At 46.8% G+C, this 21,215-nt stretch overlaps 2 protein-coding genes across 6 annotated transcripts in view; one reads left to right on the top strand and one right to left on the bottom strand.

Moving 5' to 3' along the window:
* The window catches only part of CRP (C-reactive protein), a 73,440-nt gene extending 62,240 nt beyond the window's left edge, over positions 1–11,200 (bottom strand). For 3 of the 5 annotated variants that reach the window (XM_081225128.1, XM_081225132.1, XM_081225139.1), the window contains exons 1-2: positions 11,068–11,187; positions 9,976–10,081 (exon numbers count right to left, since the gene is read on the bottom strand). The gene's annotated coding sequence lies outside the window, so the exon portion shown is untranslated. Of the gene's footprint in view, positions 1–9,975; positions 10,082–11,067 lie in introns of all 5 variants that reach the window. The other 2 variants (XM_081225133.1, XM_081225134.1) reach the window with 1 other exon arrangement.
* Positions 10,809–13,803, top strand: DUSP23 (dual specificity phosphatase 23). The gene is made up of 4 exons (XM_081225145.1): positions 10,809–10,865; positions 10,952–11,220; positions 11,852–13,064; positions 13,733–13,803. Exons 2-3 carry the CDS (start codon positions 10,954–10,956, stop codon positions 12,035–12,037), a joined length of 453 nt encoding a protein of 150 aa, XP_081081271.1. The 5' UTR covers positions 10,809–10,865; positions 10,952–10,953; the 3' UTR covers positions 12,038–13,064; positions 13,733–13,803.
* The last annotated feature ends 7,412 nt before the right edge of the window (positions 13,804–21,215 follow it).

The raw sequence follows: 21,215 nt of genomic DNA, 5'->3' as shown, positions 1-21,215 counted from the left end.
GTTTTTCATCAATAGTAGTGGGTAGGGCTTCCCTCGTGGCGCAGTGGTTGAGAGTCCGCCTGCCGATGCAAGGGACATGGGTTCGTGCCCTGGTCCGGGAAGATCCCACATGCCGCGGAGTGGCTGGGCCCGTGAGCCATGGCCGCTGAGCCTGCGCGTCCAGAGCCTGTGCTCTGCAACGGGAGAGGCCGTAACAGTGAGAGGCCCGCGTACCGCAAAAAAATAATAGTAGTGGGTAATGACGAACACATTTTGAAACTCTCTTGATTAATGATTCCTTGCCTTCAAGGATTGATAGGCCATAAAACTCTGTGCTAAAAGACACATTCTTCCCTTGTTACCAATTGTGATTCTAAGAATCCAGATATGTTTGCTCTATTTTTCCCCCATGAAGCAGAATATCCCATCAAAGTATGACAAGAGGATTCACTGAGACTTTTATTTGCATGTGGTGGTTTTCTGTTCTGTTTCATTTGTTTGCTTGTTGGCTTGTTACACTATTTAACCCTCTGCCTAAGTTTCCAGTCCTAGCACTGCAAATGATGTTCCTACCCCAATCTAGGGCACAGCGGGAGGAATTCTTGAGCCTATTCTTTGCGACCAGATGGGGTCACTAAAGCATTCCAAGCTGAGGGCAGAGAGGAATGGATATCCTTTTTAGTCTCCAATTGAAACACCTACTACCAATTAGTCCTGATAAGCACATAGAGCCTACTGTGATGATGATGACAACAAGAGCCAACGTTTATTGATCTCTCGCTGTGCCAAGCGTTGTTCAAAGCACTTTACATGGATTAACTCATTTAATCCTCACAACCCTATGAGGTAGGTGTTATGACTATCTCTTTGTAGAGGAGGGCACTGAGGTGTAAAGCAATTTATTCGGGGTTATATAGCTTTAACTGGCTGAGTCGGGATTTGAACCCACCATCAACTCTATTGCTTCAAAGAATCTGGTCTCATGCAGAGCTCAAAATTCCTTCCTGTATCTAGGACCTTGGGACTGTACCTTCAGCACCAAGTCACTGACATTTATACATGCATGATGTTCGTTGATCTATCTTTCTGATGATTCGCACAAGCTCTTAAAAGAAAGGCAATTATAGAAGCTTCTGGCCAGTCATATAAGGCCAGTGAATCTCAGCCTAGGTTCTTTTATCCTTTCCTGTCTGGGCATCTACATTCTCCTGGAACTTGAATGGGATTGGTACCCAGACCACTATCTCTGAAGATATCTCACGGCCTCCAATCCCACAGAGCTGGAACCCTTATGAGACGTGCACCCTCCTCAGCCTCCAACACTATGTCCTGAGGACACACAGTCAATCAAAATCTGTTTCCTGAGGATCTACCACATGCCAGTTTCCATGGTAGGCACAGAATATAGACCTGCATACGGGGAGCTTTAGCCCTGACTTCCAATTTGAGAAACATGATTAATTTGGGGGAAATACCAACCTGGAAGTATTAGAGGGGATTTTTTAGAAAGAGTCTAACTAAACCACCTTTCTGGTCCCTTCCAACCCCACCCCCATCTTCTTGATGTCTCTCTAAGGCAAGCATTTATTAGTTTGATTTCAACACACACTTGTACCTGTAATTACTATATAATGTCTGTTTACTTTTTTAAATGAAAATGAATTTAAATTAATCTTGCTTTGTGAATTTCAAGGCACCCCCTGAGATAAATGAAGACACTCCAGGGTGTCATCAAACCAGTGCTGGGAATCCTTGCTCTACAAAGTAGAGAAACAAGGAGCTTCAAGGAGCCAGAGGGGAGAAATGTATATAGGTATAAAGATAGCACATAGTAAAGAGAGAGTTTTATATTATTATTATTATATATATTAATATAAAATTAATTAATATAAATTAATTTTATTTAATTTTAATTTTATTTAATTTTTTTTTTTCAGTACACGGGCCTCTCACTGTTGTGGCCTCACCCATTGTGGAGCACAGCCTCCGGACGCACAGGCCCAGTGGCCATGGCTCACGGGCCCAGCCGCTCCACAGCGTGTGGGATCTTCCCGGACCGGGGCACGAACCCGTGTCCCCTGCATCGGCAGGAGGACTCTCAACCACTGCGCCACCAGGGAAGCGCAGTGAATTATATATTATTGTGAATTATATATTATTGTGAATTATGTATTATATATATTAAGTGAATAATAATATAAAATAATAATTATATTTATTAATTATATAATTAATATTAATTAATTGATTAATATAAAATATATATTAATTATATATTAAGTGAATTATATATTATTCACTTATACACACACACACACACACAAATACGTATGAAAGGTGGTGCACCCAAATGTAGTTATCTTTAGGTGAATTGTCTGTTGTAAACTTAGCATCAATGCCCCTCATTATTAAGACCTCTGTACCACAGAGGAGATGTGGGGAACAATATTTCCAAAACAGAGAAGCCATTTTTTTCCAGAGATAACAAATGCATAAGCAGATGGGAGGTTCAGAACAGCCTTGGGATTCCCCACATTAGTGCTACAGACTGAGATAATTGGTGGGAATTTTCTAGAAGTTCTTGAGCTTTATAGTGGAGTGGCTTCCAGGCAAGGTCTTTGAGAGTCTGTCACTTAGATGTCATAGGCTAAAATCCCCTGGGACCTTTGCTACAACAGTCCATCTAACAGGTGTGTAAGCCTCTAATTTCTTATATCACTTCCCTTCATACTTGAAGAACATAGAGTGTCTTCTTTGAACACTAATATAAATAGGTAATAGGTAATCTTTTTTTTTCTTTTTGTGTGTATATATGTTAATGCTTTTAAAATAAAAATATGATATTTGTATAATAAAGCAATAAATGCTTTCAAATATTTTCATTATATGATGTAATAAATGTTTTCATAGAGATGCTACAGAAGCACGATACAAAACATAAATTGTAAGGGCACAGGAAAGGCTTCCTAGAGAGAGTGCTGTGTTCCAAACTGAATCTTGAGGGAGGTGAGGAGTTGCTGCAGGGTAAAGGTAAGAACAGGACAGGTAAAGGGAATAGCATGTGCAAAGGCATGAGAGAGGGCTCTACTCTTTGCTTTGTGTGATGGAGACACACATTGTTGCAGAGGAATGAGGTAAGATGAGGCTGAAGAGAGAAGCAAGAGGCCTCATCCTGGAGGGCTTTTTATGCCAGTCTACAAATGTTGGGATTTTTTTTTCTTGAAGGCAATAGGAAGAGCTGGGAAAGTAAGGTCTGTGTTCTATGAAAGGCACCGTAACTGCACAGAAGGGAAATGTGTAATGGCAGGAATAATGGGGGCCAGTCCACAGAGCCACGGAGGTGATGGGTCCTAAGGAGATTGCAGAAGGATGGAATCTGGGTGGGAGGAATTTCTGTTGGGGGGTTGAGCGGATGTGATGGGAGGTGGTCCAATGGCTCCTTCTCCTCTTCCCAAAACTGGAGGGAGGCTGGCACACTTAAATTGAAGGATGATAAATCAGGTAATTTCAGTCATGGTTGGAACGTACTTTAAAGGTGGAGAGAGTGGAAAGTGATGTTTCAAGAGTTCCTCCAGAAAGGAAATCTGGGAGCCAAGCCCTTTCTCGGAACAAAAACAGGAAATTCACAACGTACATGTAAGCATATTTTTCTTGGATAACTTCCTAACCAGTAGGTAAAGCAGTAGATTGTTCCAACCAGGGACAGTCGGGTGTTTGTAATTGACCTCAGGCTTTTACCCAGGCCAGTTAAGTCTCTTTGAGGCTTCTCACTGTGCTCCTCTGCCTACAGCCCTGCTCAGCCAAAGACACCTGGAGATATCAGGCACCACCTCTTGTGATCAGGCTGTGTTTTAGGTGCTACCAATGTCTGTCCAGCAAAGGGAAAACAGAGCTGCAGGACAAAGTTTTTACAGCAGGACTTCTCAGGCATAGGTGTGCATGTGAACCACCTGGGATCCCACAGGTCTGGGATGGGGTCTGAGATTCTGCATTTCTCACAAGCTCCCAGGTGATGCGATGCCGCTCAACTGTGGATCACACTTTGAGAAGCACTGGTCTAAAGGTGGTTGGAGGATAAGCCAGGAGGTTGGGGAGGTGCCTAGAGGGGATGAGATAGTGACAATTCCTGCGCTCCATGGATTCACTGTATTTATTGCATCTGCCCTGGAAAACGGACCTGTGTGGTCTAGAGTTTTGAAGACTGGAAGACTTAAAGGGGAAAAGAGACAAGAAATAAGACCGCCTTTTAGAAAGCTCAAAGCTCTAGTATTGCAACCAGCATATTAAAAATAAGAAAACAAAGCAAGTAAATAAGGCATCTGTATTAGTTTTTTATTACTGTGTATTACTGTGTAACCAATTGCCACAAACTTAGTGGCTACAAAAATACCCATTTACTATCTCACAGTTCTGTAGGTCAGAAGTCCCGTTACAGGTTAGCTGGATCCTCTGCTCAGGGTCTTATCAGGCTGAAATGAAGATGCCAGCTAGGCTGCAACTCTCATCGGAGGCCCCAGGTCCTCCTCCAAGCTCATTCATTTGGCAGAATTCACTTCCTTGCAGTTGTAGGACTGAAGCTTCTGCTTTCTTAGTAGCTGACAACTGGGAATCACTCTCCGCTCCCAGGGCCACCTTACTGAGTGGCCCCCTTTTGCCGTGTAACATGACATAATCATGGGAGTGATAGCCTCTCATCGAAGGGTATAGGTCATTTGGGCCCATCTTAGAATTCCACTAAGAGTGAAGTAAGTCAGAAAGAGAAAAACAAATACCGTATACTAATGCACATATGTGGAATCTAAAAAAACGGTACTGATGAACCTAGTGGCGGGGCAGGAATAAAGATGCAGATGTAGAGAATGCACTTGAGGACACAGGAGGGGAAGGGGAAGCTGGGATGAAGTGAGAGAGTAGAATTGACATATACACACTACCAAATGTAAAATGGATGGCTAGTGGGAAGCGGCTGCATAGCACAGGGAGATCAGCTTGATACTTTGTGACGACCTACAGGGGTGAGATAGGGAGGGTGGGAGGGAGGCTCAAGAGGGAGGGCACATGGGGATATATGTATACATATAGCTGGTTCATTTTGTTGTACAGCAGAAACTAACACAACATTGTGAAGCAATTATACTCCAATAAAGACGTGAAAAAAAAAATTCCACTAACCACAGCATCCTATGATAATACTTCACATTAGAGATATATCAACATAAGTGTAATTTCTTCATTTATTCCCATCTGGCTCTAAATCATCCTATGATGATGGTGATAGCAGAAGTAGCTTCCATTTGTGAGCACCAATTACGTGCCAGCACTTTGCTACATACTTTACATATTCCTAGCTTATTTAACCATATCAATAATCCTTAATAATCTATATCATTATAGACATCTGAAACGGATACCTAGAAATTTAAAGTAACTTGGTCCAGGTCACACAGTTCAGTGACCCAGTGACATTTGATAGTGTGGATTGAGTCTTAGTCTGGACCAACTGAGTAACTCAATGAGGTGAGTTTCCTCACCCAGAAATGGAGAGGTTAAACCCGAAGATCTCTGAAGTCCTTTCCAATTTTTACAATTATGCAGTGAAAATTGCAATGCCAAGATTTTCAGTAATTTCTTCCTTTCGGATCCAAGGCAAAGCAAAGTTTGTAGCAGCATGAATGTTAGAAGTGAGATAGTTCATCAAAACTGTTCTCATCGCAAAGGTGTCTCTTACCTAACTGAAACCAAAGCCCCCAAGTCCAGCTCCAGCTCCAGCTCCCCTAATCATAGCTTCCAGTATAAGGCACCACCCCCCTAACATCCCAACGGGAAGTCTCAATGTGCCCCTGGAATGGTCTAAAGAAAAAACATAATATTAAATGCCATGAAGGTGATAGAATTGTCAGAAGTACAAGAAATCAACTAGTAAATTGTGAGCTATCAGTCATGGTATGTTCTGTAACAGTATACAAATCACAAATACAAAAAAAAAAAAGAAAGAGCAAGCGAAACAAGGAAAAGCTATCAGGCTTTCAGTGCCATCTTGTGGAAAGACGTATATTAAAATGTCCAAGGGAAGCTGACCACACCCCAGATCATGTCAAAGCCTCTACACTTGACACCAATGTGCATCCAGTAGACAGCAGGATAGCATCACCATTTGTTTGTAGGCAATGGTGCTGATTGGTAGAGGGTCCATTCTGATTGCTTGCCTCCTGTGCCATGGTCAGTTATTAAATAATTTGTATATTGTCCCTAACTACACAAATACCACATAAAACCTCCATACCTCCCACACCATTAACACCCAAAACCCACACCCAAACTATTCTGCTTGGTTCCTCTACACAGCATGGTTCTCCAGATGTGGAAAATTTGCACTGACCTATCTCAACACCCTATCCCCCAAAAACACACACGCACATTTAGACTACAACTGCTTATAGTATAACTTTTTCTTTGAAAAATAAACTTGATTTTATTTCGCTTCTTAAGTTTATTAGAAATTATTTCTCTTCTTTCCTTTTATCTGAATATTCCCATCTGTATTGGTTTCCTATTTGCTGCATAAGAAATTACCCCGAAATTTGATGGCTTAAAATAATCAATATTTATTATCTCATAGTTTCTGTGGGTAAGAAATTCAAGGGAGGATTAGCTGGGTGATTCTGGCTCAGGGAATCTGTGAGGTTATTGTCAAGGTGTTGGGCAGGTCATCTAAAGTCTTGATGGGGCCAGAGGATCCACTTCCAAAATAGCAAGTTCTCGTACGTGATATTGGTATGAAGCCTCCCCACATGGATCTCTCATTAGACTCCTTGAGTGTCCTCCTAATATGGCAGCTGGGCTGTTAAACCAGCCCTATCAATGTGGAAAAGACATGAGATGGTCTTTGAGGTTGGCTACCACACCATCCCTTCTGTAACTCAATTCCCAGATCATTGGGTCCCAGGTGTGAAATGTGTTTAGACAAAAGATCATAACATTTAAGACACTGAGAGCTCTGACTACAGTCCAAGGGCCACAGGAACCCAAACCCAAGCAATCCTCTGCCTTGGTGGGACACAGGGACCTACTTGGAGAAAGGAATCTCTGTCTCTGGTTTCACCTCCAACTGCCACTGGCATCAAGCCCTCAAGGAACTGGGGCCTCCACATCAAAGAGAATTAGGTCAAAGCAGTCTTATCAGCTGGGGAAGGGGGAGCTAGGATGCTCTAAAACTGTTCTGTTGATCTTTCAAATAATGTTATTTCTAGTATTTCACAATGGGCAGAGAACAAAAGGGAACGAAGACAGCTGTCCTCATAAGACTTTTCTGGTGGTTCCAACCCAAGCTTATCTTTCCCCCACTGATTTCTCTTGTGCTTATTATTTTTACTGCACAATTAACTTTTCAATATATATCATCTGATTGTCTTTGATGAGTAATTTAGTACTTTATTATATGTTATGACAACAATTACTTTTGAGTCTAAATCCCCCTCAGCATGTTGTAAATTCCTTGAAGTCAGGGAAATTAAGCTTATCACTCAGCCCACCGTCAGTGTCAACAGATTGTTCTCCAGGAAAATATCTCCCTCAACACACTTACATACACACAAGATCAAATACATGCACACAACAGGAGCAGGGCTCTGCGAAGAGCAAGGCTTATTTTTCCCTTTTTACAAAACAGTAATTAGACTTAGCCAGGATCATACTGACACAGTCATTCTCTCCTTAAAAGCACACACATGTACAAAGTACATCTCAAGAAGGTGCTACACCACACTCAAATAGTCTTCAAACTCATGCAATTAAAAAGACACACAAACACCCCAGCAGGAAGAAAGATTTCCTTCCGGCCCATCAACAACAAGCTGACACCGGCTGCAGTCAATGAAGAACCATCACAGCCCTCCTCAATTCTTCCTTTCCTCTATAAAAGCAAGCCCCTCTCCTCTGTTCCCAGAACCTGTTTATGGTTTGCCATAGTTTGCTTGTCCCGAATTGCAATTCTCTACTATTCCTGAATAAACTCACTTTGCTGGTGGAAAAAAAAAAAAAAAAAAAAGACACATAAACACACATTGTCACATAGTCCTGGAGACTCGCCTACACTCCCAGAAATGTACCTTCACAGTCTTGCCTATGCATTCTACTTATTTTTTCATTCATTTAACAATTTTGAGCACTGTGTATCAGGCTCTGTATTAGATGTGTGAAATCTGAAGATGGAATGATGCCTTCTTGGCTCTGACACAGATAACCCCAATCCAATAAACTAACTGCTATCCTAGGAGTACGTATTTATATAAAATGAGATGGGAGTATGGAGATTAAATCTTACTGAACGTCAGGTAACACAGAAGAGAAAGGAAAAGAAGCTCAGTATTGCATGAGGTTGGAGGCTACGTGCGGGCAGCTGACACTGTTTAGTTGCAGGGATCCTAGCCAGGAAACCATCAGAAAGGAGTTTTTCTTTCAGTGTGAGGCCCCCTGGGCCCAAGACAGAAAATTAAATAATATTCTTGACAATGGGACACAGACCAAGGCAGGGATCCCTTCACCTGGGGCCTGTTGGAAGCCAGAGGCAGAGCAGTAAAGAGGGAGGAATTCCTACAAAGGAAGCCCAGGTGGGTTGATGGATGCACTTCCAACCTCTGCAGAGACCCACGCGGGAATCTCTGTCTCTCCCCCAGAAATGTCTTCTTTCTGAAGAAGATGGGCTTTGAGCTGGATCTCAAGGAGGCAAGGAAGGGGTATAGGGTAGTGGAGAGAGATGTGGGAAGTCTTCCCCTTATGAGTGAGGGAGCAAAGAAAAGAGAGCAAGGAAAAGGGACTAAGAAAAGTTCAACCTGAAAGGAGCAAGTGCTAGAGTCTTGTCTCCAGAGGCAGTGCAGCCAGAAATCCTGAGCAAGGGATTGAGAGGAGTTGCTGGGAGGGGAGAAGGGGTGACTGGTGGCTGAAGGGCACAATAGGAATACATTGGGATGGGCTAGAAAGAGTCATAGGTAGTTGTGTGGGAAATGGAAGTGCAGACAGGAAGGGCTTAATCAGGGCTGTGATTGTACAGAAGAAAGGGAAAGGGTAGATTTGGCAGCTCCTGGAACCTGGGGGGAGTAGGCAGAGGCGATGCTTCAGAGTTGCTGGGGTAAATGGTAAGTGCATTTTCCACAGGGTCAGGGCAGGCTTTGATCTTTGGAGGAAGAAAAATTCCTTTTCATTTTGCTGGAACCAAATGTGTTTTTCAGGGGTAGATGGGGACAGAAGGAGGGAAGTACATCTTCATGACTAGGTACCCTGGGCTTAGAATGAGAGAGACCTTGGCTCAACCAGCCCAGCTACTTACTAGCTATGTGTGCTTGACTAAGTTAACCAACTTCTTTAAGCCTCAGATTACTCATGTGCAAAAGAGATATAAAAATACCTTCCTGGGGCTTCCCTGGTGGCACAGTGGTTGAGAGCCCGCCTGCCGATGCAGGGGACACGGGTTCGTGCCCCGGTCCGGGAAGATCCCACATGCCGCAAAGCAGCTAGGCCCGTGAGCCATGGCCGCTGGGCCTGCGCGTCCAGAGCCTGTGCTCCGCAACGGGAGAGGCCACAACAGTGAGAGGCCCATGTACTGCAAAAACAAACAAACAAACAAACAAACAAAAAACCTTCCCAGTGTGGCTCTTCCAGAAAGCACCTGGCACAGGGCCTGGTACATAAGCAAATTCAATAAGGGTTAACTATTTTCATAATTATAATTAGTGTGATCACTAGAAGCACATTGTTCAAATGAGGATATGAACCAGTCAGATCACAGTTATGACACTGTATTCAGATCTAGTTCCTCACCTGCTATGAATGACACAGAGAAACTCTAGCCTCCCCAGGGAAGGGTGACTCACAGAACCTGAGAATCGGGAAATATGAAGAAAAATTAACAAATCCTGCAACTGTTTAACCCAGGTGAGGGGCATGAGGATAGTTAGGTAAAGAGGCAGTAACCTTCTATTTAACTTTAGAATACAATACCGTTTTGTTAAAGATTCTGGAGCCAGGCTGCTTGGTTTCAAATCCCCCGCCACCAGTCATCTCTTGGTCAAGTTCCTGAACCTCTCCAGAGCTTCGGTTTTCTCATCTGTAAGATAGTTAAATAGATTACCTGCCTCATAAGATTATTGTGGCAATTAAATCAGTTTGAAAAATACCTGGCACATAGTAAATGCTCAATTTGTTAATTCTTATATTGTTGTTGTTATTGCTGTTTTTGTTGTTGCTATTATTATTACATAATTACTCTCCCGGGTACGATTTCAGGGCACCAGATGGCAGAAACCCTGTTTTTTTTTTAATAATTCCAGCAGTGGAAAAACAAGAATAGTCCCCTGTACAGTGGCGATTCCCACTTACTGGACGAGTTCAAAAAGTCACTGATAATGACTTAGAGTTACTGTACAGAAGATTCCTCCCCCAAAGCGTATGTAGATTTGCCATCTCTTAAATCCTTGGGCATCCATTGTGAAGAAAGTTAAGACAAGGCCAGGCCCTTGGGCAGCAGGGGCAGTTGGCCCGTGATGCAATAACTCCCACCGACCGTCAGGGGGCAGCAGAGCTCGACCCGGGTTGCTTCATCCACAGAAAAGAATTCTTAATTCCTTCTAGGTGTTCTGTCTTGGCTGTTTGCGTGATCCACCAATCCCCGTGCACACGGCTGCAGTAATCCCGCCCATTATTGACTATCCAACCAATCAACGAGTGTTCTGCTTGGGGCCGGACCAGAACGCTCCGACAGTCACTGGGAGCCAAGAATTGGGTGTTCTAGCCCCGCCCCCAGGCGGCTCGGCCAATCCCCTGAGGCGGAGCAGGACGACACCCAGGATGTGTCCCGAAGACCACGTGGCCCCAGGAGGCACCAGTGCTAGGTAGGTGGAAGGTTACCCGGCCCGGGGGCGGAGCGGGACGGGCCGGCCTCGCCCCCGGTGACCCGCTGTTCTGTGCCCTCCGTCAGCCATGGGCGTGCAGCCCCCCAACTTCTCGTGGGTGCTCCCCGGCCGGCTGGCGGGGCTGGCCCTGCCCCGGCTCCCCGCCCACTACCAGTTCCTGCTGGACCAGGGTGTGCGGCACCTGGTGTCACTGACGGAGCGCGGGCCCCCGCACAGCGACAGCTGCCCCGACCTCACCCTGCACCGACTGCGTATCCCAGACTTCTGCTCGCCGGGCCCAGAGCAGATCGAGCGCTTCGTGAAGATTGTCGACGAGGCCAACGCCCGGGGAGAGGTCAGTGGGCGGGGTTAGCGCCGGGAGGGAGGGACTTGGGAGGGGTCAGCGGGGACAAGCGGAGCTGGGGAGGTCGGGGCCAGGAATAACTTAGCTGGGTTCCGGGAGAGAGACTGGAGGAAGACGGCGGGCCAGGAGACCATCGCAACCAGAACAGAAAGCCAAAGCGGGGCGGAGGCGGGGGTAAGGGGGTCGGGGCGGGGGGGCGGGGGTTCAAGGGGGAGGAGTATGAAGAGGCCCTGCAGTGTGAATTGGGCTCGAGGAAAGGCAACGAAGAACCAGCTGATGTTGTGAGTTGAGAAGGAGAAAGGGTGAACAGACTTGGGAGAGATGGGGGTTGAAGTCAGGGGGTATTGGGCAGTCTCCAGAGCAAGGTTCTGTCCAAATGTAATGGAGCCACGTTTTAAAAAGGTCAACAAGAAGCAGGAGAAATTCATCTTGATAATATAATTTAACCCAGTAACTCCAAAATATCATTTCAACACATAAGCAATATAAAATAAATTCTTAACCAGATATTTATATTCTTCATTGTCCTACATCTTTAAAACCTGGCTGTATTTTACAAGTGAGGGTCAGGAGAGTGTTGGGAGGGCGTTGAGCCCCTCCCCACCCAGCTCCCCCTTCGCAGGCGGTGGGAGTGCACTGTGCCCTGGGCTTTGGCCGCACGGGTACCATGCTGGCTTGTTACCTGGTGAAGGAGCGGGGCCTGGCTGCAGGGGACGCCATCGCTGAGATCCGGCGCCTTCGACCCGGCTCCATCGAGACCTATGAGCAAGAGAAGGCGGTCTTCCAGTTCTACCAGCGAAGGAAATAAGGGACCTCAGCACTCTTCTGCCAGGCCCCCCGCGGCCCTGACCTGTGTGTTAGATGGGGCCAGAGACGCGGAAGTGAACTAAAAGTGCTAAGCCCTCCAGCGCCCGCTTGGCTGGCTCAAAAGACAGAAGTAGCCCTTCCCTGCAGGCAGGTCCTGGTAGGAGGATGGCTGGAGAAGCACCAATGTGGGGTGTCCCTCTGCCACTGCCTTGAATAAATAAAGAACCAGCTCACATTGCATAGCACTTTAAGTTTACAAAGTGCTCCCACACTTTGCGACTTTTTTTGCGCCTCACAATAGCCCCATAATAAAGGAAGACGGAAGGGCCATCCCTTCTTTGGATGAGGCGGCCAAGGCTCAGAAAGGCGCAAGGTTACACTTCTGGAAAGTGGAAGTATGGGCTAAGACTACAGCACATATTTTCAGCCTTTTAAAGATGCTGAAACTCTTATGTATCTGCTCTCTAATAATACTTGATGTGTCTTCTGGGGAGCTGGTCAATGAAAAGGAAACAAATCCCTGGCAGCCCAAGGTCTCTGATGCTCGCAGGCCAGGAGGACCCCTGTGTCCTCAGTCCAGGCCCGCATGCCCCACGTGTGTCATCCCTTTAGCCCTCTTAAGACAGAGAAGGCCTGGATGCTGTGCTCACAGATAATCACTGTCTCCATCTCCCAGGGGCTGGGTGCCTCTCCCCAGCCTCAGGCTGCTCCGCTCACCTGTGACCTCCAGCCCATTATGCTGCCCCACAGCCTGAGGCTGAGGAATGCCAGAACCCAGCCTCTCTGGGCAGGTATGCAGAGGATATTTGATGATTAAATGAAGACATTCAAGGCTGTGAACCTTGGCCATGTTTCTCAGATGTTACCTTCACTTCCCCATTGGATGCCATCCTACCAGCACCACCACCACACCTGCAGCTTCGAGAGATAGGATGAATGGGATAGACTAGCCAGGTGGACTCTTTTTGATATAACTCCTGCCTGAATTCCTGTCCTCTCTTCTGTAATGGCAGGCCGGGATGGATAAGGTAGGAATTCATCATGAAATGTGTACTGAGTGCCTGTATACCAGGCTTTGTTAGATGCAGAGGCCCTCCAGCTGAAGGGGACATGATTCACAGCCTGCTGGAGGTGGGGAGCCCAACAGACTCCAACCACATAGAATAGGTACCATGGCAGACATGCATTCCACATCCAATGGAGACATGGAGGGAGGAGGCAAGGGCCCCCCTGCAGACCCCAGCCTTTTTAGCCCAGGCCACCCACTCCTCACTGCATCTTCCTTCCTCTGCCGCCCACCCAACTCAACCCCCCCTCCAACCCTCTTAGACAAAAGGAGTATGAGCCTGGGCTTCCCTGGTGGCGCAGTGGTTGAGAGTCCGCCTGCCGATGCTAGGGGACACGGGTTCGTGCCCCGGTCCGGGAAGATCCCACATGCCGCGGAGCGGCTGGGCCTGTGAGCCATGGCCGCTGAGCCTGCGCGTCCGGAGCCTGTGCTCTGCATTGGGAGAGGCCACAACAGTGAGAGGCCCGTGTACCGCACAAAAGGGAAAAAAAAGGAGTATGAGCCAGAGTCTTGCCAATCTAGCAGTGAGAGAAAGACTGTAAAGTGCCCTCGCCGCCCCTGCCTCCTTTCCTCTGTGTGTCGAATCTGGATAATCAGTTCCTTCATTCTGTTCCCTTGGTCTCCACCCAGCTTACCCAGGTGAGGACATCTCTCAAAGAGAAGAGCCTACAGTTCCAAGCATTCAGGCTCAAACAGAGGAGTGAGAAGTAGCAGAAGAGGGGAGGCACTGAAGCCCTTACCCTCTGCTCATCAAAGTCCCCTCTGCCCTGCCCACCCACCCACTCCTCCCACGACAGCATGACCCATTCTGTTTCCTGATGCAAACCAGAGCATCTTCCAAAGGAGTATTTTGATTGTGTGTGTGTGTGTGTGTGTGTGCGTGCGTGTTTGTGTGTACACGCGAAGGTGGTGGGGCAGGAAGGGTATGAACAGCCCACTTCCTTGATCCCTTCCCTCCAATTACCAGGGTTGGGGGAGAGAAGAAGCAGGCTTGAAGCTGCACCTCGGAGTTCTGTCTCCGATCCCAACCCGCTGGGGTCACACAACCGTTCCTCACGTTGTCTGCCCCTCCGTTCCTATCTTAACTCCATCCCGCCACATCCTCTGCCCTGCAGGACAGGAACCTGCCCCTCTCTTTCTCCCAACCCTCTTTCAAAGGAGAGGAAAATTTTTTCTAACCCCGTTAAAACCCTGTGTGCAGCCTCCATCCCCATAATTTCAGCAGGTCTCCTCTGCCTCAAGAGTTCCTCAGGGAAATAAACGTACAATTATGTGCTTAAGGAAATTGGTTTTTAAATAAGTAAGAGTTGACTTGAAATGAAAAACTCTGCCCTTGGCCTTCCATCTACCTTGAGAGGTTAGCCTGAGTCTCTCTTTGGGCTCATTCCCACCCCACCCCCAAATTTTTGCCTTCGCACCACACCCTCCTCTGTATATGGCCACCAAAGAGGGATTGCAGACTAGCTGTGACCCTTCCCCATTCTACCCCACACTGAGATGACAGGTGAGAGGAACAAGCCACTTCCATTGACAAAGAACCTCCACGTCGCATCAGACCAGGTTTGCTCAACGCCAGCACTACTGACACTAGGGTCTGGGTAACTCTTTGCTGTGGGGGGCCATTCTGTGCTCTGTAAGGTAGTTAGCAGGATCCGTGACATCTACCCATTAGATGCCAGTAGCATGCCCCCCCCCAAAAAAATGTGACAACCAAAAGTGTCCCCGGACATTGCCAGACGTCCCCTGGGAGGACAAAATCGGCCCCAGTTGAAAACCACTTCATCAGACCAACAAGCGCCACATGCGACCATAGGCTTTCATTTCCTATGGGAGTAGAGGTGGGAGCGTACGTGGGGATTTCACCTGTGGACGCACACATCCTCATAGGGGAGAATGGGCCAATCGAACCCCATCACACACCGTTACCTTTTCAAGCAGTGTCTGGTACCTGTCCCCAGTCCCTCTCCTCTCCCCAGGCTGGGTTTCCAAGAGGGTGATAGACACCATTAACTTTCTACACGCAGGAGGGCTTTATTCTCAGTGAGTTGCTGGTGGGCATAGCTGTAATGTCAGCTTCCACCCCCGTGTTTTTAAAGTTTCATTCACGTTTATTCTCTGACATGTGATCTGAGTTCCCTGCTGAATGGAGGCTTTTCTGTGTGGAAAACATCCCCCTTATCACTTGGGTTCTGCCCTCGTCACCTCTTGGGTCCCTCTCCCCGAAAACTGTTCTGATGCAGAAGCAACTGGTGTCAGGACAGGAGGACCCCTTCTTTGAGACCATTCCTCCCTGGCCTGTTTCCCCACCTCCACTCCACCGGGCAGCGCACCTGAACTGGGATCCGCTTGCTCTCTGGGCGGCAAGCTCCCTGACTGGCTCCAGGCCACGTGTCCCAGCACACAGCTTCCCGCTGCAGAGATAGGGCTACATCCTGCGCACTCACTGCGGCTCCCCGCACCTCTCTTGGAGCTGTGCTTTGTCATCATCCTTATAGGACGGCTCGTCACTGGCTAAGAGGTGTGGTCCTCGTGCAGACCCTCTCCATCTGTCCCCCATGATCCCCCAGATACTTGCCAGGGCAGTGATGAACATGTCACCCGGGGCAGGGATTTGATCCAAACCATAAGCCATTTCCCAGAATGAACTGCCCTCAGCTGCCAAGCTTCACATCAACCCTGCTGTCTGTATCTTGCTGTTCTTTCTAAGAAACTAATTTGGTCTCACAGGATTGCTTTGTCGCAAAACAATATCAGTTACCACTAATGCATTTCATGCTTTGCTGTGACTGTACTTTGCTTGCTTATATCATCATTTATGAAGTGCCTACCAGATAGCAGGTGTTTTACATACACTGCACTGTATCAGTTTATCCTTAGAGTCACTCTGCAAGTCAAGGATTTTCCCCTTTGTGCAGATGAAGGGACTGAGGTTTAGAGACCAGTAGTAACTTGCCCAACACCTCATACTTGCAGTGTAGGAGCTTCATACACTTGTAGTAAAGGAGCTGGGATCCAACCCAAGTGGTAACTCCAGGCTCATTCTCCTTCCACCAGGCATCACACCTGCCAAGACCTCCCCCTAGTTCCAGTTACACGGGGGTCTGTCTTCACGATCAGAACCTTACCTCGAGGGCCATTTTATCAGCACAGCCTCCGACGTCCATTGTCTTCATCATCTTAGGAAGCCAAAGAACAACGCTGCATCCGACCCTGAAGCCAGCAGCACCTGAGTTACGGGCTGCTGTGTAAAATGCCGCCCAAGCATTGAAGGACAACACAGTAAAGCTGATTCCTTAGAGCACGTCTGTCACAGCTACTAGTATCTAATTCAGAGCATGTAGATGTCCTCAGCCAGCCTGACAATCTTGAGGCACACGTGACTGGCATCGAACCCTCGAAAATGTCTTTTTATGTCTGAGGACTTACTAAACACCTTAACGTCCTTTCTGGTTGTGGTGTTGTTGTTTGAACCCTTAATGCATGCCAGGCACTGTGCCAAGTACTTTATAGGTATTACCTCATCGAGTCTTCAACCCTATGAACAAGGTCTTCTTATAATGACCAGTGCACAGATGAGTAAACTGAGGCCCAGAGAGTTTAAGTAACACCCAAAGTTACATAGCTAGAACAGGGTTCAAACTTCGGTTTGTGTTTAAGTATAAACTGCCTTCCCTCTTGCGAACAGAAAGAAGAGAGTTCGTTGTAATTAGAAATTGCATAACAGCATCTTGTGTTCTCCAGAATCGGGGCACTTGGCTTACGGGGCCATCAGTGTGGCTCTGAGATCACACGGCTACCCCACCCCCTGCTGCTGCCCCAAGCCTCGGGCGCAGCGCTCTGACCTGGGAGTGTTGGGCCGCAGGCACCGGCATCATCCCTAACAGGCTTCTGCCTCAAGCCTCCTGCACCATCAAAAATATAGTCCCCTGTTGACTTAGAAATGAGTTACATAAGTACTTCTTCCATTACTTTAAAATTTTTCTCCGGCTATTAAGGATTCAAGGCGTACTCTTGAGAAGGCAGCATGCTTGTTCAAGCAAGCAGAAATTTGAGAAACACTTTGGTGCCCGTCCATGCCTGAAGTTGATGACTTATTTGCAACCTTGATAACTGAGTCCTTTGTGCCAACAAATTGCTTACTTCGCTTCAACCACTCTCTCACCCTATTTTTCCCTTGACTTATTCTGTCACCATGGATATGTGATCATGAAACAGATTGGTGATGTCACCTCTGAGTTTTCATTATGTGGGATTCAGTATGGAAAACAGTTCTGGGTTTTTTTCCCCCAAGCTGTTATAAAAAACACACCACTCTTTCTTCTTTACCAATATATATTGAGTAGTAACTGCTCCAAACCCAAGGTGAGCCATACAGGAAATAATGGGTGCAGCCATCCGGACGGGTGACACTGCTCACCTCCTCCAGTAGGTTTTATGTGCCCTTGGGCTCACCCCAACCCCACACCAAGCAAATTCACTGATTGGCATGTTTTCTGTAGGGCTGGAAGCAGCCTAGGACCATGGAATAGAATGAAATAAAGTAACCACTCTGGAATCAAGCCCACAGGCAGAACCATGTCATTCTCGATCATGACCTATAAGTCTCTGAGGAATCCAGTCTCTTTCTCCATCTCTTTCCTCACCTCAGTCGTTCCCCTCCCCCCACAGCCCTTGTTCTCTCTGCTCTACCTGTGTTGGGAGTCCCCGGGACCACCCTTGGTTGTGATGATTTGCTAGAGGGACTCACAGAAAAGCTGGTATCCTCTCCATTATGGTTTAAGGCAGTGAAAGGATACAAATTACAGTCAGCAAAGGAGAAGGGCACGTGGGGTAGAGTCCAGGAGAAACCAGGTGGAAGCTTCCAGTTACGCTCTCTGAGTGGAGTTGCATGGACAGTGCTTAATTCTCCCAGCAGCAATGTATGACAACACATAAGAAATATTGCCAACCAGGGTAGTTCACCCGGGCTGTGGTGTCCGGGGTTTTTGTTGAGGGTCATCATGTAGCATGTAGTCAACACCTGTATAACTGACCTTATCTCCTCAGTCTCCAGCCCCAACAGAGTTCAAATTGATATGGAAGGCCCCAAACAGCCTCAGCATATAAAAACAAGGATTCACCATGTCTGTTTGTTAGCATAGACTATCTGACCTGGCCCAAGGTCTCAGATATACAAAGGCATTCTTATCAGGCAGGATATTCCAAGAGCTCAGAGGCCATCTTGCAGGAGCAGGTCCAGGGGCAGTCCTGAAGACCTTTGGAATGTATAAGTTTGGGGCAACCCACGCCAGCTGAATTAACCCTTTCCTGCATGTTACCAGATGCTTTGTGCTCTCTCTGCATGACCGTCTGGACCCATACTATTCCCTTTGCCTGAAGTGATTTGTTCCCCAGCTCTGCCTAGTTCCCAACTTCTACCCCTACTATTGGTCTCAGTTTAACATCATTTCCTGGGGAATGGCGTCCAACCACCTCCACATATACTCATACATATTACCAAAGCATCTGTCCTTCTACTTTGCAGCTCTCTGCTCACTTATAATAATTCACACAGTTGTTTAATTTTTCTCTTTCCTACTAGAGTCTAAGGACTGTGCCCATACCCATAACATCCAGCACAATGCTTGGCCCCTGGGTGCTCAATAAGCATGTGGCAACTGACTAATTGACATGCCGTCACCTGCCTGGGTATCTGCACATAGATGCAGAAATGGGAAGAAAAGAATAAGCTTTGGAGTTGTATAACATAGTGGGGAATACATTACACGTGTACACCCCTAAGTGTGCATGCAAAGATGGACACATACAATTAGAAAAGATGCAATGTATAAATACTTAATGATGGAGTGATTAAAAAGATAAGAGGAGTGCATCTGGTAGAATTCACAAAGTTGAACCTTCAATGAGATGTGGAGGGTGTGGTCAGATAGCCTAAAGGAATATACAAATTTGGATGTTATTAAAAATACGAATGTTATACGTCAGGTCCACATAGTGGGGCTTAGAGAGAGAGACGGGCAAGATGAATGGGTGGCAGTGAGGGAGAGGGAAAGATGTAGGGAGTCAGCTGGCATGGATGAGGGCAAAACCTCATCCAGTGGGTAGCAGAAAACACATGGTTAGATTAAGGCAGTGAAAGGGCAGCAGAACCTCACACCAATGGGATCATATCTGGTCCAAAGTGTGGAGTCACCACTGGCTTCTGAGCAGAAGACATGTCACTAGATTCCATTTTTCTTAAGTTACACAGAGACAGATTGGCCCCATTACTTAGCAGCAGTACAGTGCTTTATGGTTTAACATTGCCAGTGAGAGACAAGGTCTTACCGCGGCTGATTTTTAAGACTTTTCAGAAGAGAAGAGTTAAGTAAGAACCTGTCCCTGCTTGCTGGAAGTTAATGACTTTAATGCTTTGCAAAAGAAAGTAAAAGGGTTGTTAAGTCAGAGTGCTCATTCTCTGGGCTTGCAGGTTATGATTTTTTAATGCTTTTCAAATGGGAAAGGATCTCAAGTGCGTGTCATCCCTACATGCTAGAAATATGGGCCTTTCCAATGGCAGCTGGCAGTGGCTCCTGCACACCCACTGTTCTGGCTGATCCACTGGTGTCACATTTTACACCTTGGGCTGTTGATCCGGTTCAAAGGCCTACAGGGGTGGTGACTCCCAGTGCTACATTCAGCCCAGCGGCCCAGTATTTTTCCCTATTGTCCCAAGGCCAAGGGGTACCCTGTGAGTTCAAACTTTCCTCCCCAGTTGCACCCCTGCTCCCCAGCCCTCTCTCCCATTACATCTATCCCCTTACCTTTGAACTTGTCTTCTTTTCTCCAAATAGTGTTCAATTTGTCAAATACAGAGGAGCCAAACAGACCAAATGGCATATTCTCCTGTAAGTGGAGGTCAAGGTGTGTGCGCAGGAGGGGTAGTGCCAGGGACGCCAAAGACAGCTCCCACCACGGGAACATGCAGGGTCCTCAGAGGCATCAAGGCTGCTACAAATGCCAGAGCACCCTGGGTCCCAGGCTCTCCTGGCTGACACTCTCCAGCTGGAGACCTGGAGAATAACAGACCCGCATGGGCGCCCGGAGAGCCCTCTCCCACCCCTCACAGGAGGCTTCAGAGCTCAAGGTGGGACTGGGTGGGGAGGGTGCCCTGGGTCTCCAACTTTGCTCTTCAGTCCCGAGGTCCTGGATCTGGCACATGTATTCAAAACCTTCCAGGACAGGAAGGAGGCTGGAAATACATGGAGAGGTCCAGACCCATTCAGGAGTCAGGCTGCTCCCGTGAGAGTTTAAGAGTGACCCTAGATCCACCCCAACCTACTTCTGCTAATCTGATAACCTGGAAGCCACAAAGGAAGTCAATTGGTGGCGGGAGGTGGGGGGATAGTCAGAAAGGAATTAGGGAAATGCAAATTAGCACAAGAAGATATGATTTGATATACATCAGGTTGGACGCACATATACACCAAATCTCAAGATACCAAGGTTGGCGAAGCTAAGGGGAAATGAAAACTCTCAGATTTGCTGGGGGATGTATAAAATGGAACAATAGCCTTGGAGAGTAATATGCTGAGCTCACCTGAAAATTCAGCCACTTCACTTTTATATGTATATTCAGGGCAAAGTCTGCATGTGAGCAACCTAGAAACATGTATGAGGCTGTTCGCTTATTCATTAACTCAACACAGGTTTACTGAGCAACTTCTTTGTGCCAGGCACACTTCTAGGGACTCAAAAGTAAGCATGAACAAAACAAAAATCTCTTGTGAAGTGTGTATGCAACATTGCTTAAATAGCCAACAGCTGAAAACAACCTAAAAATATATTGTTAGGAGGACAGATAAACACTGAACCAGATATACAGGCATCAAGGTAGATTTATCTTGGAAACAATGTTGTGTGCATAGGAAAGAAACCTGCAGGAGTATTACGTACAGAATAGCATTTGTGTAAATAAAAACAAACAATACTATACATTGTTTATGGATACATACGTTATACAAATAAATGGTTTGGATATCAGCCAAACTCAGGATCTTAACTGCCACCTGGAAGGCAGGGAGGTGAAAGAATAGGAGAATTTCAAGTGTAACTGGAATGTTTTGTTTCTTAA

This window comes from Mesoplodon bidens (assembly GCF_964165515.1).
Source record: "Mesoplodon bidens genome assembly, chromosome: 2".
Taxonomy (NCBI): domain Eukaryota; kingdom Metazoa; phylum Chordata; class Mammalia; order Artiodactyla; family Ziphiidae; genus Mesoplodon; species Mesoplodon bidens.
The sequence above is the reverse complement of the archived record's forward strand: the minus strand, read 5'-3'. Positions and strand labels throughout refer to the sequence as shown.